The sequence below is a fragment of the Oryx dammah genome, unplaced genomic scaffold (assembly GCF_014754425.2).
Source record: "Oryx dammah isolate SB20612 unplaced genomic scaffold, SCBI_Odam_1.1 HiC_scaffold_13, whole genome shotgun sequence".
In the NCBI taxonomy this organism is placed as follows: Eukaryota; Metazoa; Chordata; class Mammalia; order Artiodactyla; family Bovidae; genus Oryx; species Oryx dammah.
This window is the reverse complement of record NW_024070197.1, coordinates 24,650,376-24,664,047: the sequence shown is the minus strand read 5'-3', so window position 1 is coordinate 24,664,047 and position 13,672 is coordinate 24,650,376. Positions and strand designations below refer to the sequence as shown.

Genomic DNA, 13,672 nt, shown 5'->3' with positions numbered 1-13,672 from the left:
ACCAGAGATCAAATTGCCAACATCCGCTGGATCATGGAAAAAGCAAGAGAGTTCCAGAACAACATCTATTTCTGCTTTATTGACTATGCCAAAGCCTTTGACTGTGTCGATCACAATCAACTGTGGAAAATTCTGAGAGAGATGGGAATACCAGACCACCTGACCTGCCTCTTGAGAAACCTATATGCAGGTCAGGAAGCAACAGTTAGAACTGGACATGGAACAACAGACTGGTTCCAAATAGGAAAAAGAGTACAACAAGGCTGTATATTGTCACCCTTCTTATTTAACTTACATGCAGAGTACATCATGAGAAACGCTGGGCTGGAAGAAGCACAAGCTGGAATCAAGATTGCCGGGAGAAACATCAATAACCTCAGATATGCAGATGACACCACCTTATGGCAGAAAGTGAACAGAAACTAAAAAGCCTCTTGATCAAAGTGAAAGAGGAGAGTGAAACAGCTGGCTTAAAGCTCAACATTCAGAAAGCTAAGATCATGGCATCTGGTCCCATCACTTCATGGGAAATAGATGGGGAAACAGTAGAAACAGTGTCAGACTTTATTTTGGGGGGCTCCAAAATCACTGCAGATGGTGATTGCAGCCATGAAATTAAAAGATGCTTACTCCTTGGAAGGAAAGTTATGACCAACCTAGATAGCATATTCCAGAGAAGGCAGTGGCACCCCACTCCAGTACTCCCGCCTGGAAAATCCCATGGACAGAGAAGCCTGGTAGGCTGCAGGCCATGGGGTCGCTAGGAGTCGGACGCGACTGAGCGACTTCACTTTCACTTTTAACTTTCATGCATTGGAGAAGGAAATGGCAACCCAATCCAGCGTTCTTGCCTGGAGAATCCCAGGGACGGGGGAGCCCGGTGGGCTGCTATTTATGGGGAAGCATAGAGTCGGACACGACTGAAGTGACTTAGCAGCAGCAGCAGATAGCATATTCAAAAGCAGAGATGTTACTTTGCCAACAAAGGTCCATCTAGTCAAGGCTATGGTTTTTCCAGTAGTCATGTATGGATGTGAGAGTTGGACTGTGAAGAAAGGCTGTGAGTGCCGAAGAATTGATGCTTTTGAACTGTGGTGTTGGAGAAGACTCTTGAGAGTCCCTTGGACTGCAAGGAGATCCAACCAGTCCATTCTGAAGATCAGCCCTGGGATTTCTTTGATGCTAAAGCTGAAACTCCAGTACTTTGGCCACCTCATGCGAAGAGTTGACTCACTGGAGAAGACTTCGATGCTGGGAGGGATTGGAGGTAGGAGGAGAAGGGGGCGACCGAGGATGAGATAGCTGGATGGCATCACTGACTCGATGGACGCGACTCTGAGTGAACTCCGGGAGTTGGTGATGGACAGGGAGGCCTGGTGTGCTGCGATTCATGGGGTTGCAAAGAGTCGGACACGACTGAGCGACTGAACTGAACTGATCTGAATATTCCCGAGACCATCAAGCCCAACCCCATTCACAGCACACGGGAAAAGTGAGGCCCCGAGATGCAAATTGCCTTAAGCGAGATCACACAGCTAGCTAGCAGCAGAGATAAAACAAGAACCTCCTACCCCAACTTCCGTGCCTCCGCTGACCCTGTAGCGAGCACTGATTAGGGATCGCACAGAACTCATTGCCTCCACCACCACCACCATCCCCAAACCCATTTCTACCCTCCTCGCGTCCCCAACCTCCCTCCGTCCTCTCCAAGTCGAGTCGTCTCGCTCTATTCCAGGACTTCACAAGCATTCCACACTCCCCAACTCCAACCCTACGGCTTCTGGCAGTCCCTCGCCTACAAAACACACAAACTGAGAGACCCCACCACACAGATACTCAGTCAGGCCGCAGTACTCTGCGCGCGGGCATCCGCCCCGAGGCGCAGGCGTCACGCTAAGTCGGCGCGCGTCGGTGACGTCACGGGCGGCGCCATCCCCGAGCTAGGAGCTCGAGAGTCCAGCTCCGAGTAGCAGGTCGTCCGCCTGTCAACCTGCTTCCCGCGCGACTTCGGGCACAAGGAACGTCTGCGCCACAAACTTGGACGAGAGAAGCTCTAGTGGTCGAGGGCTGCTGAAGAAGTAGAGACGGGTGAAGAGTGAGCGACGCCTGAAGGAAACGTCAGCAGAGCGCACCGGAAGCGGTCCGAGAATGACGAGTAAGCCGGGTTGAGGGCCACGAAACTGGAGAGGGTGTTAGAGAGCCGGAGACTAGGTCTTGGTATTGGTGGGTGACAGGGTTGCAGGGGAGTCTGGACGGAACTGCCGTGGGAATTGCTCCGCCTTCTAGAAGTGTAACTGTGGCTCGGAGTCCCGATTGGCCTGGCGCAGTCTCTGAACTAGAAACTGATGTCGGGTTCTCTGGGCCGGAGGAGGGGGAGGGGGGCTGCCCTGCTCCCCGGTGAGTGGTGCTAGAGGAGGGCCCAAGGCCTTGGTCTGCCTTGGCTGCTGTCTCTCGTGGTGGCGTGGTCCCTTTTCCTCTCTACAACCCGGTTTCCCCTTTTGTAACGGTTGGATGGCATCACCAACTCAATGGACATGAGTTTGAGCAAGCTCCGGGAGTTGGTGATGGGCAGGGAAGCCTGGTGTGCTGCAGTCCATGAGGTCGCAAAGAGTCAGACAAGACTGAGCGACTGATCTGAACTGACGGTACTGATAATAGTGCCTGACCAGCCAGCTGTTCTGTGAACGACCCTTTTCTGGTGTAAAGCGCAAAGAGCGCGCTGGGGAACAATACCACTAACCTAAGGTTTTGAGAGTTTGAGCATAGAGGAGGTGAGCAAGCACCCTAGGCAATTTATATAGGCAGGGGAGTGACACCGTTAAAACTGGATTTTAAATTCCACTTCTGCCTCTCGATCTACGTGATCGAGTTAAGTGTCTCAGCATATTTGAACTTCCAGTTTTCTCAGTGCATAATAGGAATGTGTGTGTGCGTGCTTAGTCATGGCCGACCCTTTGCAACCCCATGGACTGTAGCCCACCAGGTTCCTCTGTCCATGGGATTTTCCAGACAAGAATACTGGAGGGGGTTGCCTCCTCCAAGGGATCTTCCCAACCCAGGGATTGAACCCATTTCTCTTGTGTCTCCTGCATTGGCAGGCGAATTCTTTACCACTGGCGCCACCTGGGACTATATAATAGGAATAATAACGCCTTTAAAATGGTCACTTAGAAAGTATGAGGTAAAATATACGTAGCTTTTAATTGGGCATGGCAAGTATTGAGGGCTCAATAACTGTTAGATGTCTGTTATAGGAGGGAGGAAAAAAGGCTTCTGGGTTTAATGCTAGGCACCTGTGACAGTTGCAGTCATTCCTGGGGTTCCATACCCTGCAAGTTACTTTATACAGATTTCAATCCCTGTCTTCCAGTTGAGGGAGATTCATACTCTGTATATAAAACTTGTAACCACCTTGGTTTGTTTGTTCAGATGTATTCAGGGACACACAACAGAGCTGGGATGGAATTTAGAGTGTAGTGTGAACCATATTTTCTAGTCTTTGGCCCTTAAACCAGGCCTTTGTCTCATTCTCTTCATACCCATATTCTGTCCCCAGTGCTGTGGTTTTCTTCAGAAGAAATTAAGAAACAAGAGTGTGAAGATTTTTGAAGGTTGAAACCATGTTGAGCAATATGTATTTTGAGCTTGAAGAAAGCTCTATGGTATTTTATCAATTTAGGACACCATCAGTTGTATGATACATCTCAGCTTCATTGATACTAAAATGTGAGAAGTCTTTTTTTAAACATCAAACAGTAAACAAAATGTAATAGTTTCAAGTATCCTCATCCTGAAAAGCCCTGTCACATAACTTTTCAATGAGATACATTATTAGAGTTCTAGAGCAACAGATTCCAGAGATTCTGACACACGTTCCTGTTTGAGAAGCTCTGTTCTAAAGCACACCGCTGGGACCGCTAGGATGGACGGATGTGGCTGGAGGGTAGGGCCTTAGACATCTGAGTAAGCTTTGCTGCTGTGCTCTCTGCACCACCCATCTGTCCCTCAGTTAAGCAAAGTGCTTTTCACAGTTAGAAAAGTCTTAGGTTTTATAGCCATAGCCAACAGGACTGATCTTTCCATGTTTGTGTGTGTGTGTTTTTTTTACTCCCCTAGGTGTGGTCTACCATGCCTTTTCTCAGAAAGAGGCAAAAGAGTTCGACGTTCAGGTATGGTGCTTGGGCAGGGGGTCTGGGAGCAACAGAGGTGATGGCAGAGATGGCTCCGTGGCCTCTTAACTTTCCCACAGTTTACCCTCACGTTTCCAGCAGGCATGGTAGGGTTAATCAAGGCCTGTTGCTCTGCTGGCCTGCTTTCCCAGAGTCAGGTTTGGTAAACTGGGACCTCCTGATCTGTGTCACCTCACCATGTAGGGGACACCAGGCTGTGCTCCCCTGAAACCTGTCATGGTTAGCACTGTCATTTGACCTTGTTACTCTGCCCCCTTCACTCCTGAAGAGGGAAGACAGATCATATTTCATAAGTGTAATTTATGGATCATATCTGGGTGCTACAGACATACTTTGTCAGTTTGGCAAAAGCTTCACTGGTGACTCATAATGAGGGAGTTACTTAGGAAATCAAGATCTTGAAAGACTGATACACCTTTATTTGGCTTCTGCATGAAAGGTGGGCCACTTAGGTGTTTAAAGAATCAAATGTCCTCTTACAATAATAATAGTGATGATAGTGAATTTTTACTTAGCATTTAAAAGTACAGAGCTAAAGCTGACTGCCCTCGTTACTATGGGGAACCTTGAAGATTGTGTGTATCACATTTATCCCCATCTCCCACCCATCCCCAAGCCCATGTCTGCTCCATGAAATGAGAGCTAGATTACTATCAACACCTGAGCTCCAATGTATTTGCAGCCCAGTTAGTGCAATGGAAGTCCAGGAAATGGCCCTGCCAATAGGGAGAACCTCAGTGCTCCCTAGGGCTGTGGCACACATCTGGGCAAAGGCATTGGAATGAGGAAGAGACTGGTGAAACTTCAACTCGAGGGACAGCAGTGCCTGTTCTTTCAAGAATTACACGCAGTCATGACAGTTGCTTTGCCCAGAAGCTCTCTCTCAGCGCAGGCACTCAGTCACAGCCACATGATGCTCTGCTGTGTGTGGAGAAGCATGAGCGCTCAGGGCTAAGGTGTGCTGGCAGTTTCACTCTTCAGGCAATGCCAGAACCAACTAGGAGAGTACCAAGCCACGTCTGCACTGCTGAAGACTCAATAGAGTATTAATGATACGGCCAGTGTCAAAATTGCTGCGGCTGGCCCCAGCCTGGAGCTCCTGATGATGCTGTTTTTCCCTAGTGTTAAGATCATTTCCTTCGAGGCCGTCGCTTGCCTTCGTTTGATCATGACTGATTAAATACTGTTGCCTTATTGTTTCTCAAGCTTTCCTCCCTTCCAAGGATGAGAGAGGTCTTTTCTTCCAAATACAGTGTTTTGGTCCATTTGGGTTTTTGCTGTGGCTTTTTGTTTTTGTTCTTAACTAACCTCAAAGAAGTAGAGTAGGAAGTTGGAGTCTGAGATGATTGATCTGTGTGGCAGTCACAAATTGACATTTAAATGTGGCTTTCACTTCTGGCCAGCTGAGCTGGCAGACCCTCAGCCAACAAGAGGCTATACGGGCCTCGGTGGGTAGACAGGTGGGTCGGCGAAGGTGGCCACCTGCTCTTGCGGTGGGTGTGGGAGGGCCCGGGGGCCTGGGTGGCCCCAGCCAGAGCAGCCCCGCACCGTCTTGTCCCCAAGCAGCACCCGGGAGCCCAGCGGGCCGAGGCCTTCATGAGGGCCTTCCTGAAGCGGAGCATGCCCCGCATGAGCCAGCAAGCCCTAGAGGACCACCTGCAACGCAAGGCCGTTGTCCTGGAGTACTTCACTCACCGGAAGCAAAAGGAAAAGAGAAAGAAATCTAAAGGCCTTTCTGCCAAGCAGAGGAGGGAGCTGCGGCTCTTTGACATTAAACCAGAGCAGCAGAGGTATGGCGAGCTTTTCCTGCCTTTCCACGTGAGCAGTGTAATCTTCCTAGTACTGAGTACAGATTTGGAAAGCTAGGGGATTCCCTGGTGGCTCAGACCGTAGAGAGTCTGCCTGCAACGCGGGAGGCCCGGGTTCGATCCATGGGTCAGGAAGATCCCCTGGAGAAGGAAATGGCAACCCACTCCAGTATTCTCGCCTGGAAAATCCTACGGACGGAGGAGCCTGGTGAGCTCTACAGTCCATAGGGTTGCAAAGAGTCTGACATGGCTGAGCAACTTCACTTGGGGAAGCTAGGAAGCACCTGCTCCGCTTTAGCTAAGAGAGCCTCTCCCATTTCTGCCACAAGGGGGCAGCCTTCCTTTACCAATTCAGACCTTTTTCGATTTGGCTTCTGTCCTATCCTTAACTATTAAGGCCAGTGCCAAAAGTGAGTCTGTTGCCCATGACAACAGGGCAACGGTTTTCTTAGAACAAAAGGAACTGATACTTCTTAACATATATCTCTCTGTAGCTTTTAATAGCTCTAGACAGAATCACCCACTGGGGTTTTGTTGCCAAAGAACGTGCTGCCCATGTGTTTCAGAAGTTTTGAGAGACATCACTCTCTGTGGGAGGACATGTTCCTCCCTCCAGCTGACACTCCATCCCTCCTTGGCTACAGTTCTGCATTTGCATGTCTTAGGACTGTTCATATGCTTTGGCTCCAAGATCTGTAGCCAAATAGCCTCCCACATCCCACAAGACAGAATCTGTCACTTTGTTCACAGCCCCCTCACAAAATCAGCTGGGTTTTGGGAGGAGGAAGGGACTGCTGCCTGCCCCTGGTATGCCTCGCCCATGTCCCTACCGATAGAGTCCACTTTGGGTTTCAGCCTGAGGTTCTCATTTTCTCTAACCAGTAGCTTCGTTAAGCGGATTCCTCATGAATCATCAGGAAGGCCCATTCAGGGTCCTCTCACCTGCTTCCTCCCCTGCACCCCACCACTTCTCACCCTCCAGACAGACCCTGTCACCTTGCACATGGACTTATGACAACCAGCCACTCCTGTTTACTGAGGGCTTATCGAGGTCCGCTTCCTATTATAGAAAACTTCCAAACAGCAGTCACTTAAACAATAAGCCAGTAGCAGTGGCTTCTTTTCTCTTGTGAAAAGCCCAGCTGAATGCCGTCCTGAGCTGGTGCACAGGCAGCTCCAGAGCCATCGGACACCCCGGAGTGCAGCCTGGGGCGCACCCTTGCTGCTGCCCCATCTTATCTAAGGTGTCTGCTTGAGCTCCAGCCGTCATGGCTGCATCTAACCAGCAGGAAGGATGAAGGGGCAAAGGAAGACAACATCTTTCTCCTCTCATTAGCAAAGACTTAGCCTTGAGCGTGTTCTACCAGAGAGGAAACTTAAGATTTGAGAGGTGAAGGTCCTGGATTTCAGTGCGGTTATAGGAAGTAAAACTAGGATTTGCACCCAGGCCCCAGTGATCCAGGTCACGGTCCTTGGCAGCAAGCCAAGCTGTGCGCTCTTTGGATGTTATAGTGTCATATAGTATAAGTGTCATTACTTAACTTTTTACCTCTATCTGAATTTGCCACAGATACAGTCTTTTTCTCCCTCTACACGAACTCTGGAAACAGTACATCCGGGATCTATGCAACGGCCTCAAACCAGACACGTGAGTCACAGTTCTGAAGCCTTGCCCTTTGGAGCAGAACCCAAGGGACCCTGCTATCAGCATTGCCTGGCTGCAGAAGTCTGTAGACTTGTTTGCTTCTTTCAGAATTTATCATCATGGTATACACTGAAGGCTTCTATTTACCTCTTAGGCAGCCACAGATGATTCAGGCCAAGCTTCTAAAGGCAGACCTTCACGGCGCTATTGTTTCAGGTAATTTGCCTAGAGAGCACATCCTCCGGATGCCCAGGCCATCCTTCAGTGACAGTTCCTTTCACTGCTGATATCCCCACATCACCAGCACTTAGGATAGGAGATGACTATAGACGTCTTAGTCAGTTCTGGCCACTTGTTGGATACTCTTAAATGGTCTCTGTGTGCCTTCTCCACACAGAGACCCCTGCTGGCACTCACACACAGCCTGCTAACTTGAACAGTCCCGTGGTTCTAAATGTCAGCTCTAGACCAACAGTCCCCAAGTGTCATCTCTAGCACAGACCTTACCCTTGAACTCTTTGAATTCAACTGTCTGCTGGATATAGCCACCCAGTTGTGCAGTAGACACCGTAACCTTTACATATCCAAAGTAGAACTCTGGGCCTCTGCTCAGATCAGCCCTCCCCCGCTCTTTGTCGTCTCAGTTGCCACTGAGGTCAGTGTCAGTGACGCCACTGAGCACTGCTGAGGACCACAGTTCGTAGCACACTAGTCGCCCTGGTTGTTCAGGCCAGAGACCTCGGAGGCATCCACATTTCTTTGCTCATCCCCACCTCCAAGGCATGAGCACACCCTAACATCCGAATCTAAGCCACTGCTCCTCCCTTGGATTATTGCAGAGCCGCCTAACCCTCTTCCTACCAACACACTGCTCCTCCCCTGACCAGGCAGCCAGAGGGAGGATTTTTTTTAACTGAAAAAGTCCTGTCCCTTCTGCCTCTTTACTGTGGTCCAGACACCCTGTGCAGTCTCCTTGGGCAGCAGGTCTAACCATACTGGCCAGCTTTCTGCTCACCAGGCCTGGCCCTGCCTCAGGGTCCTAGCATTTGCTTTTTCCCTCTGCCCAGGGAGTTCTTTGTGTTCACAGGATTCTTTCTCGTTATTTGGGTCTCTGTTCAGATGTCACTTCCCAGGGGTCTACCATTACTAAAGGTGACCCCTCTCCCCCATTACCCTGCCGTTTTTTTTTTTTCATAGCACTCATCACTATCAGAAAATAAAGCTGTCTGTATTTGTTACCCCTCCCCGACTAGAACAACAGCTCCCTGAGAGCAGGACCCAGGACTGCCCTTTTCACTGCTGTGCCCAGCACCTGCCTTGGACAGTGCCAGACACACAGCAGATGTTCCGTGACCATGTACTGGCTACATGGGAGATGGGTTGGAGGAGGTGAGGGGCCTGCTGCCATGGTGGCAGCTCACTCCTGGGTGACCTGGAGTGGCCGCCCATTCTGGCCAGAGTGTAGGAGGTTACAGGAAGACCATGGTGAACAGGTGTTCATTCAGGTCCTATAAGTGAGACTTGGCCTTGCCAGAGCAACCCACCTATGGGTCTTGGTGGTATTGGATACACGTGTGACCTCTTGGCTCCAGAATCCTGCCAGGACCCCTGTGGCAGCAGGCCCTCTGAAGGACACCTTACCAGAGCAGCACAGAGGCTATAAGGGACTGGGAAACCTGGGTTTGTTCATGCCCAGCTGAGTCGCCAGCACTTCGGATAGGAGTGCTGCCCCTCACCATGCCCCGCCTGGTGCCCTTTCTTCCTCTGCTGGCTCAAGATTGGGAACAGAGCCCTCATCCCTGACAGGCCTGGCTGCCTGTGGCTCTGCTAATAGCACAGAGGCCTGAGCCCTGAACTGCCCTTTTCCTTTGCAGTTACAAAATCCAAGTGCCCCTCCTATGTGGGTGTTACAGGGATCCTTCTACAAGAAACAAAGCATGTTTTCAAAATTATCACTAAAGAAGACCGCCTGAAAGGTACGTGACTGGGTGGCCGTGGCTGGGGCCACCCCAGCCAACTCATTGACCCTTTCCTCAGGACTGTAAAGGTAGTTTGGCCTTTCGAGTCAGCAGATCCCTGCCTATCTTACATGTCAAGCCTGCAGAGACCATCCTGGCACCCAAGGCTCTCCCTGAGACACTCATCAGCCCAGCCACCATGGCCAGATATGATCAAGGGAAGGAAGGGTTGCTTGGCTGTGCCTCCAGACACCTACCTGGGTCTGTTTCCAGGACTGGAACCCTCCACCTGCCCAAAGGCTGCTGCCTCCCAGAGGACTGTAGCCAGAGAACTAGTAGGGAGGAAGCCAAGGCAGCGCCTGCCCCTGGAGTTCCCAGAGCCCGCGCCCTGGGATCCAGGGAAGCGAATCCCCACTCGTCTGTCTGTCGTGCTCACTGCTCTGGCAGAGGAGCACCTGGCCTGTCAGGATTCCCACACCCCTGCCTTGCCCACGAATCCGGAGATTTCAAAACCACAGTGGGGGTTGTTCCTTTCATTTTTGACCCTTGGGTTTCTTGCGGCTTGCTTCCATTTCCCTATATATTCCTCTGCTCATTTTAAACCTCAGAAAGTGGTGTACAGGTTTCCCCAGAAGCATAAACCCATGAGTTTCTGGCAGTTTTCCTGGGAGTTTTTGATTCTGGGAGTTTGGTTCATAGCCTTTCACCCTGAATACTAGGTGTTGAGTTATATTTAAAATGTGAGTAAATTGGCCTTCTGGTAGAATCATCACCTTCATCCTGGTATTGTTAACTTTGTGGGTTCCTGCATTTCCTAATGTTTTCCCTAGTTGCTTTGTTTATTATTCTTGGGAATAATAGTTTCTGTAAAAGTGAACTTACTGCCAGGATTTTTTTCCTTATCCTTTTTCTCTTACTTTTTTTCAGTTATCCCCAAACTAAACTGTGTGTTCACCGTGGAGATCGATGGCTTTATTTCCTACATTTATGGTAGCAAATTCCAGCTGCGGTCAAGTGAGCGGTCTGCAAAAAAGTTCAAAGCCAAGGGAACAATTGACCTGTGAGCTGTTGCTGCCTAAGGGGATTATTTATGCCAGCCAAAGACTGGAAACATCCACCTTTCAGGGAAGAGATGGTCAGGCCAGTTCTGGTTATAGACCACTTCCGGCCAGTTTAAATCAGCGTTAAGGACATTTAGTCATCTGGGAAGAAGCACTGTACTGAGCACAGAATTCATGGACCAGAGGGATGCGTCTTTATAGATGCTCTCATTTTTATATTACTCCCATGGAGAGAAAAGATTGGCAGAAAGCACCAGGATTAACACAAGTTGACCTAAATAGTTTATTTGGTTTTTCTTTTCATCCTTTTCTGTGTTTTCAGAATGTTGTTTGATAAATCAGTAGTTTGTGTGATAATAAAATATGCATGTGGGCGTGAACAGGCCACAGGAGTGATTCCTGCAGCACGGCCAGGACGGAAGGGACGAGAGGCCTGAGGCTGCCCCTGGCTTGTGCCTTTTGCTCTCCGTGCCACGACGCGCCGAGTGCACTAGTTCAGAGGTGCCCTGCATCTTCGATGCGTCACTTTAAATCATGCCTTCTGTCAAGCTCTGACCTGACCACGGTTTACTTTGCTGTTTCTAGAAAGCAGAAGAAAGTTCCAGTACAGGGAGCTTAAGCCTATGGAGTGTTCTCAATTCCTGAGTCTATTAGGCTCCAGAGGAAGGGGGACTGAGGGGAAAATAAGACTACAGCCTTTGCCAAGGTCTAACCTGCAGGAAAGCCTCAGTCCCCAACGGTGCCACCTTAGGTGACTCTTAGTTCCATTTTTGCTGCCAAAAAGCATGGCTCTCCAGTCTGACCCCAGGCCTGTGGGCAGTGTGCCCGTGGGCCAGTAGCTGAGGCCCTTCTACTCAGGCCTGAGTACAAACCAGCCAAATGAGAACAGGGTGGGGACCAGCCTTCCAGGTCTGCTATTAAAAAAGCCATGTGGCTTAGAAGACCCTGTCACCCCTTTCCTTTGAGCAGCAGGTGTTTGCTGGTCAACAAGGTGAAGGCAGAAGATTCCTGATGACAAACTGGTGGCACATTCACATGCCTTTTGCTTCCACACCAAGAGAAGCAGCAGTGCCAGAGCTTTGCTTTCTCAGCACTTCCCGCTCTGTATCCTCACGGGACAAGAAACACGATAAGGGGAGCGTAAACACTGATTTCACATCAACTGGAGAACAGTGAGAAGGCCTCGCTGTGCCTCCTGAAGGCTGAGCCCACCGAGAGTCTCCCACGGTCATACATGCCTGGCAGCTCAACCCCGCTTCCATCTGTGCATGCTGTCCCTCACCAGGAGGGTCTGAGTCTCCTGGGGTGTTCTCCACAGTCTAGCCACTGCTGCCTGTGGTTTGGAGCACAGTTCCCAGCACCACCTCAGACAGGGCATCCTGACCCAGTGACAGCCATTGGGTGTGGCCACAAAGACACTCAGAGTCAGAGCACTGGCTTGCCTGGGGCCTCACCACCTGAGAGAGGTGGAGCTGGGATTTGAACCCTATAGTCTAGCACCAGAGCCATGTGTTTTAGGATGGGAAGATACTTCGAGAGTACATGCTTTATTACGTGGGTTCCCGCTTCCTGAGGGAATCTCTTGTCTTTCCCATGATACGGCTTCTGTTCTTCCGGCTGTCTGAAAGTGCCACACTGGTAACAGCCTAGGTGCCATCACTTCCTAAATCCCACTGCTCTTACCCACCCCTCTGCAATGGAAAAGGCGGCCAGTGTTGTATAAATATACAGTTGCTTTCCAGAAAAGTTGTTGGAACCAATTGCCATGTGAAATCTGTTTTTCATTTGGCGCAGACTCAAGTTTCCATGTGAGTGGCTGTTTAGTTTATATACTTCTCTCCCCCTCCCCAAGGAGACTTGGTGAGAACGCTCACCTGTCATGAAGCTGCTACTGGGCTGCCTATTTCTGGAAGACCCTTTTGTCCCTAGGGGCCATGAGGCTCTGTGCCCCATGGACCACGCTGTCCTCAAAGGCAGAGGAGGGGGTGAGGAGGGCCCAGGCTGGGCTGGGCGCTGACTGTGAGTGAGCGATCCCGATGAAACTGTACTAAACTGCACAGGCAGGTACACAGGGCTGGCCGTGTCCCCATGGCTGCAGCACAGGGCTTGTCTTGGAGAGCACTGTAGTACTTTGCAGTCCAGTCTCTCCCATCTCTGCTGCCCAGGGAGCAGAGCGCCAGCAGAGCTGGGGCCTTGGACACGTAGGCTACCTGTGAGACAGTGAAATTTGCCTTGTGTATAAGCCTTCATGCAGGGGAGAACCCTGTGCCCCACGAGAGGCCTGTGAAGCAACAGAACAGTTAACACCACGGGATGAAACACAAGACGTGGGTACAGTGACCCACTGTTCCCCCCCAAGAGCGAGCGGGCCCAGGCCCTTTACATCCCCTAGGGCCAGTTCTGAGAAGGACACAGCCACAGTGCGGGGCCTGCAAGGACAGGCCAGCGCCTCTAGGGCAGGAAAAGGATGAAGCACCTGGAGGGTGAGAGAGGCAGTGTGGGCCATGCCTTATTAGCCCAGCCTGCCATAACAATACTGCAGGGAGTCAGCTTAATCAACAGACATTTCTTTTCTCATTGTTCTGGAGGTTGGACGTCCAAGATTAAGGTGCCGTCAGGGTTGCTGTCTGGTAAGAGCTTTCTCCTTGGCCACATCACTGTGTCCTCAGATGACCACCTGTGTGCACTCGGGGAGAGGTGAGAGATCGCTGATGTCTCCCTCTTATAAAGACACCAGTCTTATGGAATTAAAGCCCCACCTTCCTAAGCTTGCTGCTGCTAAGTTGCTTCAATCGTGTCCGACTCTGTGCAACCCCATAGACCGCAGCCCACCAGGCTCCCCCGTCTCTGGGATTCTCCAGGCAAGAACACTGGAGTGGGTTGCCATTTCCTTCTCCAATGCATGAATTGAAAAGTGAAAGGGAAGTTGCTCAGTCGTGTCCGACTCCTAGCAACCCCATGGACTGCAGCCTACCAGGCTCCGTCCATGGGATTCTCCAGACAAGAGTAT

At 50.5% G+C, this 13,672-nt stretch overlaps 1 protein-coding gene across 2 annotated transcripts; it reads left to right on the top strand.

Moving 5' to 3' along the window:
- The first annotated feature begins 1,900 nt into the window (after nucleotides 1-1,900).
- POP4 (POP4 homolog, ribonuclease P/MRP subunit) lies at nucleotides 1,901-12,422 on the top strand. 2 transcript variants are annotated; one of them, XM_040253753.1, is made up of 7 exons: nucleotides 1,901-2,155; nucleotides 4,117-4,169; nucleotides 5,757-5,980; nucleotides 7,569-7,646; nucleotides 7,798-7,859; nucleotides 9,518-9,619; nucleotides 10,529-12,422. In XM_040253753.1, exons 1-7 carry the CDS (start codon nucleotides 2,149-2,151, stop codon nucleotides 10,663-10,665), a joined length of 663 nt encoding a protein of 220 aa, XP_040109687.1. In that variant the 5' UTR covers nucleotides 1,901-2,148; the 3' UTR covers nucleotides 10,666-12,422. The 2 variants fall into 2 exon arrangements, with proteins under 2 accessions (XP_040109687.1, XP_040109686.1); XM_040253752.1 differs by having other exon boundaries at nucleotides 1,914-2,155; nucleotides 5,754-5,980.
- The last annotated feature ends 1,250 nt before the right edge of the window (nucleotides 12,423-13,672 follow it).

Excerpts from the sequence above, each read along its gene's own strand:
- POP4 (XM_040253752.1), top strand. Across the intron at positions 4,170-5,753 it reads CAAAAGAGTTCGACGTTCAG|CAGCACCCGGGAGCCCAGCG; the intron begins GTATGGTGCTTG and ends CTTGTCCCCAAG. Across the intron at positions 7,647-7,797 it reads AACGGCCTCAAACCAGACAC|GCAGCCACAGATGATTCAGG; the intron begins GTGAGTCACAGT and ends TTTACCTCTTAG.